The sequence below is a fragment of the Serinus canaria genome, chromosome 3, assembly GCF_022539315.1.
Source record: "Serinus canaria isolate serCan28SL12 chromosome 3, serCan2020, whole genome shotgun sequence".
In the NCBI taxonomy this organism is placed as follows: Eukaryota; Metazoa; Chordata; class Aves; order Passeriformes; family Fringillidae; genus Serinus; species Serinus canaria.
In genome coordinates this window covers 107,533,995-107,546,955 of record NC_066316.1, presented here as the reverse complement: position 1 = coordinate 107,546,955, position 12,961 = coordinate 107,533,995, and the positions used below count along the sequence as shown (strand labels likewise).

Genomic DNA, 12,961 nt, shown 5'->3' with positions numbered 1-12,961 from the left:
TCAGCACTAGTAACTTAACAGGTTTTGCAGAATTAATAATCCCTTCTCATAATAAAAAGGAAAACCATGGGAATGTAAACTATTTCCCTTAATTTATGTAGCAAACTTACTCCAGGACCCAAAACAGATCTCAACTCACTGTAGTACACACTGCTGCAGTGGCACTCAGAGTTCATTCAGCAACACCTAACCATTTCCTGCCTGTATTCTGACTTTTAGGGTAAACAATTTATTTTTTTTTCCCCACAAGAGACCACAAAAAGGCAGTGTGTATGAAGGAATATGAACAGCCAACTTACAGAGCTGTGTGACCAAAAGGGAGATGGAGTCATGGAGGAGTCATGGAGGAGTCATGCTGACGAGCAGCACTGCCTCGAAAAGGTGACAGCCTGGGGCTGCCGGGCACCTGCAGAGGAGGCAGGAGATAATGGGCGTGCTGGGAAAACACCGGGACACTCCAAAGGACGTGTCGCATCACAGCCTCGCCTCACGGTGCCCTTCTACAACGACGGGAAGCGCAGCAAACAGCCCCAAAGTGAGCTGCATCCCTGTCCGGGGGTACAGCCCATCCCTGACAAACCCCTGAGCTCCCTGGAAGCACCGCATTGCTCTGCTTGGGAGGGCTTCATCCCACAGCCCCCATGGCTCCCCTCAGCTCTGCCCCCTTCATCCCGGTGTGTGGCAGCAGGGCCAGGGCAGTGACTGTCCCCTGTGCTGGGCACTGCTGAGGCCACCTCGAGGGCTGGGCCCAGTTCTGGAAGGGCCCCTCAGCTAAGAAGGATATTGAGGGGCTGGAGCGACCCTTTCCCAGCTCCATTTTCTTCCTGTCCAGGGAAGGGTATGGAGCTGGGGAAGGGTCTGGAGAACAGGTCTGAGGAGGGGCAGCTGAGGGAGCTGGGAAAGGGGCTCAGCCTGGAGAAAAGGAGGCTCAGGGGGGATATTCTGGCTCTCCACAGCTCCCTGACAGGAGGGGACACCAGGTTGGGGTCGGGCTCTGCTCCCAGGGAACAAGGACGGGACAAGAGGTCTTGTCTCAAGCTGCACCACGGAAGGTTTTTAGTTGGACATTAAAAATAATTTCTCCACAAAAAGGGTTCTCCAACAGTTAGACATTAGAATGGGCTGCCGAGGGAAGCCGGTGGAGTCACTGTCCCTGGAGGTGTTTAAGGAAAGACTGGACGCGACATGGTGAGTTGAGAGACATGGTGTAGTTGACAAAGTAGTAATCGGCCGTAGGTTGAACTCGACAATCTCAGAACTCTTTTCCATCTAATTGACTCTGTGACACTTCAGTCACAGAAATTCCCCGGTGCTCCCACAGCACGCCGCTGCCGCCTCCCTCCCTCCCATATCCCTCACAAACCCTCTCACCGCCCGCCCCTCACTTCCCGCTCTTCCCCCCGCCCCCGCCGTTCATCCCAGCGCCACGCCCCCCACACCGCAGCCAATTGGATCTCCCGCCAGCGGGCCCGCAGCCAATCATGGGGGGCGGAGGCCGCGCTCGCCGATGAGCTCCCGCGTCCCCCCCGCAGCGCCCGTCAGTTGCCGGTTGGGGCTGCGCGGGCGGCGGGTGCGCAGGCGCTGAACCCCCACCCCCGCTGCCCCCGGTCACCTCCGGTGCCGCCCGCGCGTCCCGGCCCGAGCAGAGCCGGAGCGGGACCTCACGGTGGGGCCCCGACGGGACCGGGGCGTCCCGCGGCTGGACGCTGTGGGGACGGTGAGCCCGGTCTGAGTGCGGGTGAGGGACAGGCGCGGGGGAAACCGACCCGGAGTGCCCGGTGTGCGGCGGTGCCGCGTGTGCGCGCTTTGCAGGCGGAATAACCTCCGTTCTGACCGAGCCGAGCAATTCCAAGACCTGGTCGGGAGGCGCGGGAGCAGGTGGTCTAGCGTAGGTGGTATTTCACAGCTGGCTTGCTTTGCTGGGTTTGCCTAGCGCAGAGTTAATTTTTGGTTAGAGCGTGCCGTTTGTGTATAAAAACGCCGGTGCTAAGCAGCTGCGGAGCATTCCGAAGGGAACGCCGCGGGTTTGCCTCTTACTGCGCTGTGGAAAACTCTGGTTCTGCTTTTTAGAGCACCTGACAGCATCGAAGGGGTGATCTCGCCGCTGCGTTGCGCTTCCCATTTATTTTCTCCTTTTTCGTCTTTAAAAGGCGTGTGTCCTCCAAGTCCTCGGTGCTGAGAGATGCCTTAGTGCTGTTTTTGACGATCCTTCCAACTTTTGTATCTTCTGCCGACAATTTAACTGGAGACCGGGGCGGGGGGTGGCTTCCCGTACTTTGAATTCCCGTCGCTGCTAAAACTACCTTTAAAGCTAACATTAAAGCTCCTTACGCCTTTAAAATAAACCTGCCTTTTTTAGGAGCTTGCGGGAAGGATTGATGTTAAAAATGCTGGTAAGGCAGCTGCTGTGCCTCCTAGAATTAGTTTGTCTGCACATAAAGGAAGATAAAGGCCAAAAGAAATATAAAAGGAAAAATTGCGGGAATGGGGCTCTTCTTGAGAAGCAAGTATGCTGCCTAACAGTATTGCAGAAGGTTTTGTGAAACCTGGAGCTTCACTTCCTCTTCTAAAGACTGAGAGCATCGTTCTGTAGCTTCCTAAACAGAGTGCTTAAGTCACACATAATACATTAAGAGAGGATCAGAGGTTGCAGATTATACCTGGCACTCATAACTATTAATTCCTTGCTGAGAAATACTTACCTCATAGCTAAGGTTATTAATTTTGGGTTTTTTATAGAGAGAAAAGTGTGGTGTAAAAAGGACAGATTTAAGTGCTTTTATGGTAGATGTAGAGCAGCTTAGGAGAAGTTTCTCCTGACAGTTCTGTGTACGGAATGAGCAGTGAGTAAATGGGACTGTTGAAAGGCTGAAAAGTCTTCCAGCAACTCTAGAGGGTGGAAACCATAAAAAGAAAAGTGAGATGAAGAAGGAAAACTACAATTATAGTAGGAAACACTGCTGACATGAATAGTAATGTGTAATAAGAATTTATGGCTGCAGAGGACTCTTAAATGTGGGTCTGGAACTGTTCAAGTGCTTGTGCCTGTGCTTGAACACGAGGAAAAATACTGATTTTCTGTCTTGGAATGTAGAATTGGAATAGGACACACACAACAATGGAGTAACTGATCAAAAGAAAACAATCCTTCCTTTCATTTAGTCTTCAGTGGAAAAAATCTCTGCACATTTGTTTTAATATATGAAGAACTGACAATATGTGAGAAACCCCTGAAGTCAGTAGGGAAATCCACTGTTGACTCGCGTGGTTGTTTAGACTGAGTGTTTTGAAATTACCCTCTGGAAGGAAGATGTATATAATGCATAGCTAGTTAAACTGGTCACATTAGAATTGTTTTGGTTACATGCCTTGTCTGTTTAAATTTTTCAGGTGCATCTGATTACCTGCTGGAAGCTTCAAAGTCTCCACAATGAGCTCGATGTTGATATTGTTTTTTGCTGAAATCCTCCTCTGTTGTGCTCACTCAGCTGGTGACTCGGTACCCAAGTTGCTCCTCGTGTCCTTTGATGGCTTCAGGGCTGACTACTTGGAAACCTACAAACTTCCACATCTGCAGGAATTCATTGAGAATGGTGTGCTTGTAAAAGAAGTCAGGAATACTTTTATCACCAAGACCTTCCCAAACCATTACACCATAGTGACAGGTTTATATGAGGAAAGCCATGGCATTGTGGCTAATGACATGTACGATGCAGATGCCAAGAAAAATTTTTCACAGTTCAATGATTCAGATCCCTTCTGGTGGAATGATGCAGTTCCAATTTGGGTAACAAACCAACAACAAGGAAAGGGAGCAAGTGCTGCTGCAATGTGGCCCGGTAGTGATGTAAAAATCAACAACACAACCCCTCACTTCTTTATGAAGTACAACTTCTCTGTGAAGTTTGAGGAGAGAGTGGAGAGAATTGTTGAGTGGCTGAACAGCTCTGACCCAGTGGTCAATTTTGCTGTGCTCTACTGGGAAGAACCGGATGCGAGCGGGCACAAGTACGGCCCGAGTGATACCCAGAACATGCAGAGAGTGTTAGAAGAAGTGGATAAACATGTTGGTTTCCTTATGAACAAACTGAAGGCATCGGGCCTGTGGGACACTGTAAATGTCATAATAACAAGTGACCATGGAATGGCCTCCTGTTCTGCAGAGAAGCTGATTGTCCTGGATGAGTGCCTCGGGCGCAATAACTACACCCTGATAGACAGGACTCCTGTTGCTGCAGTGCTGCCAAGGCGGAGTATGTTTGGGTTTGGTTATTTTTTAAGGCATATACTGAGAATTAATTCTTCTTTATCTTGCCTCTAAAAAGTACACAGTATGCTAGGCTGTTCTAATCTTTTGCAAACGTATGGAGTCCATGTTGCAAAACTTTGACATAAGGAGTAAGCTAAAGAATGATGGTTTATTTTTATTTGGAAGTTTGTTTTGGCAATCAGTGGGACAAGGAGAGTTTCTTGTCAAATTACTGTGGCTGATAAGGATGACCCTGGTACAGGTGGTTGAGAAAGTAGGTGGGTACTTAGTTTCCCTGCTCACTTAGTTTATGCAGCTGTGATTCACAGTGAGCATAAAATAAACCCATGTGTTTATCCAGAAGAAAAACTGTCATTGTGTAAATTTCCAAGAATCTATTCCCAGCTTTGATCGTTTTACCATTTCTGTTTTTGGGAGTGAAACTTAAGATTTTGTACCATGAATTCCATTTTTGTGTCTCAGAGTAGTCCCCAGCAGGCATGTCTGAAATCATGACATTACTGGCCTCTCTGTGGCCAGACTAATAAACAAAGTGGTTCCTACAGTTAAAAAAAGAAAAAAATACTGCATTGGATAAAATATTGACTACTTGAGGGGGTGATTGCTTTCTCTTGATTTCTCTGCTTGAATTTTGCCATTCAAGCCCAGATGGTAAGTTGAGTTGTACATCCAAACCCACATCTGGGAGGAGTCTGATTTAAAATGAAAGCAAATTTTGAAATTCACCTCAACCATTGCAACATTTCGTAAGGGATGCAAAAAAAATCCTTTTCTATGTGTTTTTTAAAAATTATTATTATTTTGAAATAATGGATCTTAGGTCTAATGACAGATAATTGTAGTAAACAGGAGGTAATTTCCTGCTGTTTCACGTGCAATATTTTCCTTGGCAGACAAAGAAGATGTGTATAACTTACTCAAAAATTGCAACAGTCACATGAAGGTTTATCTGAAAGAAGAAATTCCAGACAGATTCCATTATCGCCATCACAAGAGAATCCAGCCCATAATTCTGGTTGCAGATGAAGGCTGGACAATTGTACAGAACGAGTCCCTTTCCAAGTGTAAGTGTGTGTTCCTCTGTGGCTTGTGTGGGTAAACTGCCTTATTTCTATTCCAGCCAGCTGCAGGATGGTTCTCATTTAGTGAGGAGAGTCCTGGTAAGGTGCAGGTTTAGGAATAGTGCAGCATTTTCTAGAACATTCTCAGCCTGAGCCTGGAGTGTTTAACAGATGAGGAGGAGATGGGGAATATTCTGTTGGGTGAAACACTTTGTCATGTTTGACTTAATAGTCTGAGTTATCTTAGGCAGGGTAGCAGTCTGTCTCAAGCTTTCCCTGGAGTGCGGTTTGACATTTATTGTATATAAAATACACATGTAGGGGTACATGAATCGAAGCATGCAACACACAACATTTAATATTACAGTATGTGTTCTAGGGAAGGAAAGTAAATGGCAGGAAATACTAAAAATAGTAGGAACACAGCAGCATGTTTGAAAGACAAAACTCAACAGGTGTCACTTCTCAGTGTCTTGCTATGCTGTGCACTTTCTTCCTGCTAGAATGTCAAGTTACACATACATATATATGGTTTTGTATGTGGGTGTATATATTTCCAGGTGTTCCACATGCAGGGTTTTTTTTTGGCAGACAAGAGGCATGGATAATTTACAGAAAAAAATGCAACAGTCACATGAAAGTGTATCTCAAAGAAGAAATTCCAGATAGATTTCCTTGTTTTAATAGTATGAAAATTCAACCTGTAATTCTGGTTGCAGATGAAGGCTCAGAGTGTGTGTGTGTGTGTATATGTGTGTTTAGAAAGTGATTAGACAGATTCTTGGTAGGAAAATCCATGAATAGAAATTAAATACAGAAGTACCAACTTCTGGGAAGTTTCTGAGCAGCCAACAGCTCAGGCTGGTTGGTAGGGTCAGGGATATATCCCACTTGGATACTTCCCTGTATGACTGCTTAGAGACAGGGTGTCGAGTGGTGTGAAATCCTGATTGCACCCAGTTTGGCTGATCTTACTATCTGCCCTTTGCAGAATAAAGTTCAGTTTTTTTCAGTATTTGTCCAGAAGTACTACTTTTTAATGCAGGATCTGTTTATGTTTTAATTTCCCCATGGATTTGCTTCAATTATCTTCAGTTTGGCAACATGTAGCACAGGTGTTCTCTGATCGGAGTTCTCTTTTTCTTGTTTCTGCTTAGATTCAATTTCATGTACCTAAAAATAGTAAGTGAATATTTATAAGGAACAGCATTGTAGCAGTTGAAGTAAATCTCTTTTCAATGAATTTTATTTGTGAAGGCTTCCCAGAATCAGGCAGATGAGGTTTTAGCCTAAAAGCCTGTTTAAGGTTTATTGTCTTCACAGACAAAGTGGCAGCACTGTGCAAATGTACCAGAAACTCCACATACCAGAATCCTACTTCAGAGGTGAAAAAATGGGAACTTCATTGGAGAGGGAACTTGGAGTAGCTCTGTTCAGAACAATCAAGTAGTAAAAGGCAGGGAAAACAATCTAGAAACATGAGTCAAAACAAACAATACGTGGTAACAGAATGGTAGAAAACATTAAAAAGGGCTAGAGGAAGCTCAGTGAAGTGGTGGGTGTGACATAATCAGTTGGAATCTGGATGTTTTGCATCAGAAGCTTCAGGGATGCACCCAAGAGTTCTCAGGGATATTCCTCCACTGTTACTAAGAAATGGACTCAAACTTAAATGCAGTCCCTCAAATACTGCACTGTGAGAGACTTCTGGCACCTTAGACAGGTTTTTCAGGAATGCTGTTAGGAAATTTGACAATGGCTGCTCTTTAGCTGTTTATAGTCTTTAAAACCTACCAGATGTCCAAGTTCTCCTGACCTTTTAGCCACAAAGGTTTTGCTGTGTGCCTGCCAGAGGCACAGTGATCCTTTGTCTTTCGGTTTTGACTCTCTGGGTATCCCTTCAGCTGAAGTACTTTATCTGATAAGCATGAATTGAGGGTATTTAATATGCTCAAACTGAGCACTATCAAGGGAAAGGTGCCTGATTTTTAATAAGTAATTAAAGTGCCCACTCTGCAAGAAGAGATGACTTTCTAAAATCTGAGGAGTGAAAATTTGCATTGTATCTATTGACTCACTGTAGAATGGCAACCTCCTTTTCAACTTTGGCCTGAAGAATCGGAAGGGGAACACTGGAAATGTTAAGCACTGAAAGGAAAAGAGATTAATAGGAGGGGGAACCATGGGGAAAGGCCAGTATGGGAAAAGACTTGCAGGGTTTGGGGGAAGAGAGAAGGAACTCTGGCTTCCTTCTGTGGTTGATCTGACAGCTGCTTTTCTGTTGTGCGTTAACCTTTGGTGAGCACACGTGCTTTGTGGCTGGGGGAGATGGGGAGGGGAGCAGTGGCTTTGCAGCAGAGGCTGTGACAGTAACTGTGTGCTTGCCCCGCTGCAGTGGGGGACCACGGCTATGACAACGCCCTGCCCAGCATGCACCCGTTCCTGGCCGCGCGCGGTCCGGCCTTCCGGCGCGGCTACAGCCACGGCAGCCTGGCCAACGTGGACATCTACCCCATGATGTGCCACGTGCTGGGGCTCGCCCCGCGGCCGCACAACGGCACCTTTGCCAACGCCAAGTGCCTGCTGGCTGACCAGTGGTGCATCAGCGTCCCTGAGGCCATTGGGATCGTCATCGGGGTTTTCATGGTCCTGAGCACTTTCACCTGCATTATCATCATCTCCAAGAACAGAGTGGCTCCCTCCCGGCCCTTTGCCCGGCTCCAGTTACAGAGCGATGACGATGATCCTTTGATTGGATAGCGTGGAGGGAGCCGAGCCTCGCTTCCTACATTTTGATTTCAGGAAAACAGTTTCAATTTGCACTGGATGGCATTCTTTGTTTATGCACTTTATCTGTGTAAAATACTGTACAGCCAGACCCTGCTGATTTGTGTGACTAGTGTAATATAAAAATATTTTCATAACCAAACAGTGAACAGGTGGCTTTTTACTGGAAGAGATGCTTAACAAAATAAGGATGCTTAGTTTTTCATTCAAGCCTCTTCTGAACATTTGCAGAAGGAGACTAGCCAGAGTATGACTAGCCAGAATAGACAAAGTGAATTTTAATATTTGTAAATGATAATTGCTTTTTTGTATTAAATTAATATTAATTACTTTTAGTGTCCTTGCAGCTGTGTTGGAAAGAAAAACTTTATTGACAGTTAGGAGTTAGCATTGTTTAGAGAGTATATTCTGGTGTGCCCTTAAATTGGGGAAAGAGAAGATCTGAGACTTCTGTTTCTACCCTAAGTCAGCAATGTGACAAGAAATTTCTGAGAAAGATAATAGAAGTCAGTGAATAAAGAACTGGTGCATATCTCTTCTATTTTGAGCAATAAACTATGTGGTTCAGCACTTACAAGCCTGGGCATGTGGATCTGGCATTTCTGGATATGTCTCTGGATGACTTAGATCCACAGGTCTAGCTGGGATGGCACTGCTGCCTTATATCTCAAGAAAGTCAGTTTAACCTGGGAGTCTTTGAATTACCCATTTTCATCAGCTGTAGTGTAAAATCATTTTGCTCCTGAACCCTATCAAAAATTCCTCAGGAGTAAATTCTGCTGAAGGTTGTCTTGAGATAAAGGTGGTTCTGCCCTGTGTACCAGCTCATAATTGTCTCTTGAAGGCTCTTGTGCTAAAAAGCAACAACTGAAAGTTTGATGTGCATGTTGTCAAGCAAGGATTTCAAACTTAAAATATTTTAACTCTGGAAATTTAAAGGAAGAAGTTAGCAGATCTTAATTAAACAAATTCTCTATAATGCTTGAAGTACATAGATGGAAATTCCTGCTGAAGACCAGAGCTAACTGTTCTCCTAATTGAAACTCTTTATTCTTTGTTAATGGTCATCTAGTAACTTGCTGTAAAAAAATAGTTTGATTGAGAAAGCCTCAAATGGTACCTTATCTTTCAGTGAGGTAAAATTGTTATTGCTAACCCAAAAAGAGAACTACAGTTATCAGGTCCCTTTCCTACAAGTCTGATGGCTTTAAAAAATAAAGTGACAGATACCTGATAGCAATGGTGTTTCTCTTTCACAGCTTCAGATTCATTGCAGTTTGGTGTTGGCCACAGCCTTTTAGTGATCCAACAGGGAGGGAGCAGGAACTTTGGAGGGAAGGGGTTACTTTGAACTGCCCACTGGAAAAAATAAATTTGAGTTTTACAAATGTGTGGAAGTTTTAGTAATGTGTGTCTTCCTCTCCAGGGATTTCATTTTACTTGATTAAAAGCACAATTCAAAACCTAACCACTTCTGCTTTTTTTTTTTTTTTTAATAACTACTAATTATTACTTACTAATGGCTTTACTCTGAATTAATCTGAACTTGAAAGAGTTCAGATTAATTGAAAAGGCTCAGGCCCCTTGAAAAATCTGTGCTGTTACTGACAGGGTACTGGATTTTAGCCTGTTGATATTCTAGTAGCTGAACTGAACACAGAGTCACTTCCTCATCCTGCCATATTAAAATTAATTAATTACATGCACCAAGAGGTCAGGTTAATGAGTAACTACAAAGGGAATGTGTTGCAGGATAGAAGCTAGGCTTAGATATGCTGTAAAAGGGAGTATACTTGAATTCCTATGTTGGAGAGAGTTTTGTTAGGTTCTGGTAATTCTGCTAATCCAGAGTGGGGTCCTCAGAGGGTCAGTCAGAGAATTACTGGACATGCTTTGCATCACCTGTGTTTGGAAAGGCTTGACTGAGTTTACCTTTCTGGCAAACATCCTGTCCTCTACCTGTGAGTTTGGGGTTTTTTTCTAGAAGCTAAAACTGATTAGGAAAGTATTTTCTCCACTCTCTTCCTTCCCCCCAGCAGCTGTCACACAGAGAGTGGTTATGTGCTCTCAGTTCCTCTGTGCATCCCCTCCCAGCAGGTGGCAAAGCTACCAGCAAGGTTTTGGTGACCAGAACTGTAAATGCTGACTGAAGTAGGATGGCAGAACTCTGACCTGAAAGAGGAATGTTGCTACAGCTGGGGAAATCAAGGTCTAAATGCATTTCTACTCCTAGCTCTAAGGCAGCCCCTTCTGATGACAACTGCTACAGGCACTGAGCTGCTGTGAAACCAGTGAGTGGCTGTGTCTGATGGAAATCCTTACCACCCTCTGTTCATCCTCCCTTTAGCAGGAAGATGAGACCGTGCTACTGTGCAAAGGGTTTAAAGAGGAAATTTAAGTGTTAAGAAAGTTAAATTATATTCCAGTTGCACTGCTGATTATTTTCATTTTCAAAGATGCGGTGTGGTCTGTAAAGGTGCTGAGTGTTCTTCCTGGCACAAAGGGTTTCACAGTAGCTGTTGGAACATCCAGTTTCATACAGATCATGTACAAATCTAGAAGAAACATCTTTCTGTCTTTAAGACATGCAATTGATTTATTAAAGGATGATTATTTTTAACAACAGAACCTTAAAAATGACAAAACATTTCCACTGCCTCATTCTGGTTTGTGTGAAGTATTTCTCATGAAAGTCAGTGGCTGATTTCCTTCTGGGCAGCCAGTTCAGAGCAAGTACAGCAAAGCTGTGGCTTGTGCTTCCTCAAGGCTGTGATAAAGGGACAGTAGTTTGTGACAACATTTCATGACTTGCTAAATAGACGCAACTCAGCAATGGTCACACAGGGCAGGTTAATTCAAGGGAAGTTCCTAACCCTTAACTGTCTTTGCAGTTTAGAGGGGAATAGGGGATATTAAGTGACACTTCCAGCACTGAAGGTGGATGTTTCATTACATTGATGCCTCCAGACAGGAATGCTCCATACTGGGTACAGCAGCCCTAAAACAAACCCCTCTAGGGTTCCATGTTTTTTGGGCATTGGCATTGCAGAAATAGTCCCAGAATTGAGCTGATTTCACCTGACTACAGCTCTGAAATACTGCTTTCAGTAACTTGCTGCCTACACACTGCCTGTGAAAATAAACCAACGTTGTGTACCTCCAAGGACCAGACCACAGAGATAGATATTTGCTGTAACATGCATGGTAGCATCTTTTATTGCAAAAAAACAGTAACAGAGGTTTTTTAATAGGATTCAGATTAGGATTTCATTATGGAAAGGCTGGTACCACTATTGAACTTATAATTTTCATGTGCTTACAAACAATTTTTGTAGTTTTCTATCTAATAAATGCTATATCACCTTTACTGTAGAGCAAACATGCCATGAAAGGTTTATGCAGCAGCACAGATATGGCCAACACAGCATCCATGGCATTATTTAAGCAGGGAAGGAGACTGGGAAGTAAGCCTGCTAAATTTCCATTTTACAAAACAACAGGACTCAACCACTGCACATTTGTGCTTTTCCCACCTGCAGGTCACGATTGTGCTGTTCACGCTTCTGACAGAGGTCAGGGGAGGAGGGGGTTTGAAATGAACTGATCTTTAAACTATTCTATGATTGTATGAAAAGTCAGTTTGTACAACATTTCATCTTACAACAGACTTGACAGCTCTGGGTTAATGGTTGCCCTAGATGATCTTAAAGGTCTTTTCTAAACGAAGTGATTTTATGAATCTGATTTTTCTGCTTTTAATTTTTTTTTTAAGACTGCATTTCTTGTAGCAGTATTACTGCAGCTCTTGACCAAGAAAGTCTGGAAGATTTCTTTTTTTTAGTAAAAGAAACTGGATTCCTACCATTGGTAACCAATAGCTGGTTTTTCCATACATGGCAGCAAGGTGGGAAACGAAGTCTGTTACATAAGAACTGTGACCTAAAATTCCAAACTTCTATCACATTTCCAGTTATTTTTAACAAAGGCATACACTTTGCAGAGTCCAGGGAATATATGGGATGCATACAAGTTGAAACCATTCTTCCCCAGTCATCTCCTTCCAGTTCAAGTTTGTTTCCAGAAGTATTTTCAATGAAGCCAGCACTCTATGCTTGATAGCATTATAGCAAAGATATCTTTTAACTTCAGCATTTCCAAACAAGAAGAAACAAAACATTTGACATCTGTATGCTCCACAGTTCAGTAATGAAACACATCATGCATCATTCCTGGTTTCCAAGTTTAAGTTACAAGCAGTAACTTGTTTGTACATCATAGAAAGTATCATATACACAGAAACCAAATCCCATGTCCCCCCCACCCCAAAAGGTGTCTGACAAAATGTCACATCTGGAAAAAGTCGCTACTTTTCTCCAGCGGCATCATCTGTCCTTTCAATTTCAGTAAGTTCACACCCAGTAACTTAAAACAGTTGGGCAAATGTCCTAACAAGGAATTACCCAAGAGGTACCTGCAAATACATCTAAGAATAAAGGAAATGTTTGACCCTAATCTGAAATACCCAAATGCTACAAGACTCCCTTCATTTTTTTTTTTTTAAACAAAGTTTTATTTTGCCCTCCTCAAAGAAAAACCTCACAGTGCAATACAGAACAATGACATCAACAATTCTCACATTTGTGTCTACAGCCTATTCTGGTATTATTGTTAACAAACCCTTCCTGTTGGGGGAAACCTACTGCTCTGTCCTTCCTGCATATTTGGGCAGGTAAATCTAAGTCCCAAATGACTGATCAACACTGACAAACTTTGCCCCTCCTTAAAATCAAGGGTCACTTTGGCTGATGATAGAGCTACACTTGCCCCAGTTAAAGTGGGGTGT

General features: G+C 43.7%; 1 protein-coding gene across 5 annotated transcripts; it reads left to right on the top strand.

Annotated features, from left to right (window-relative positions):
* The first annotated feature begins 1,526 nt into the window (after positions 1-1,526).
* On the top strand, positions 1,527-9,354 carry ENPP4 (ectonucleotide pyrophosphatase/phosphodiesterase 4). Of its 5 annotated transcripts, none has more exons than XM_018921668.3 (4): positions 1,527-1,738; positions 3,391-4,253; positions 5,164-5,334; positions 7,727-9,354. In XM_018921668.3, the coding sequence occupies exons 2-4, from the start codon at positions 3,431-3,433 to the stop codon at positions 8,089-8,091; spliced, it is 1,359 nt and encodes a 452-aa protein (XP_018777213.2). In that variant the 5' UTR covers positions 1,527-1,738; positions 3,391-3,430; the 3' UTR covers positions 8,092-9,354. The 5 variants fall into 5 exon arrangements, with proteins under 5 accessions (XP_018777213.2, XP_018777209.2, XP_018777199.2 ...); XM_018921664.3 differs by having other exon boundaries at positions 1,528-1,717; XM_018921654.3 differs by having other exon boundaries at positions 1,735-1,878.
* Positions 9,355-12,961: the final 3,607 nt, after the last annotated feature.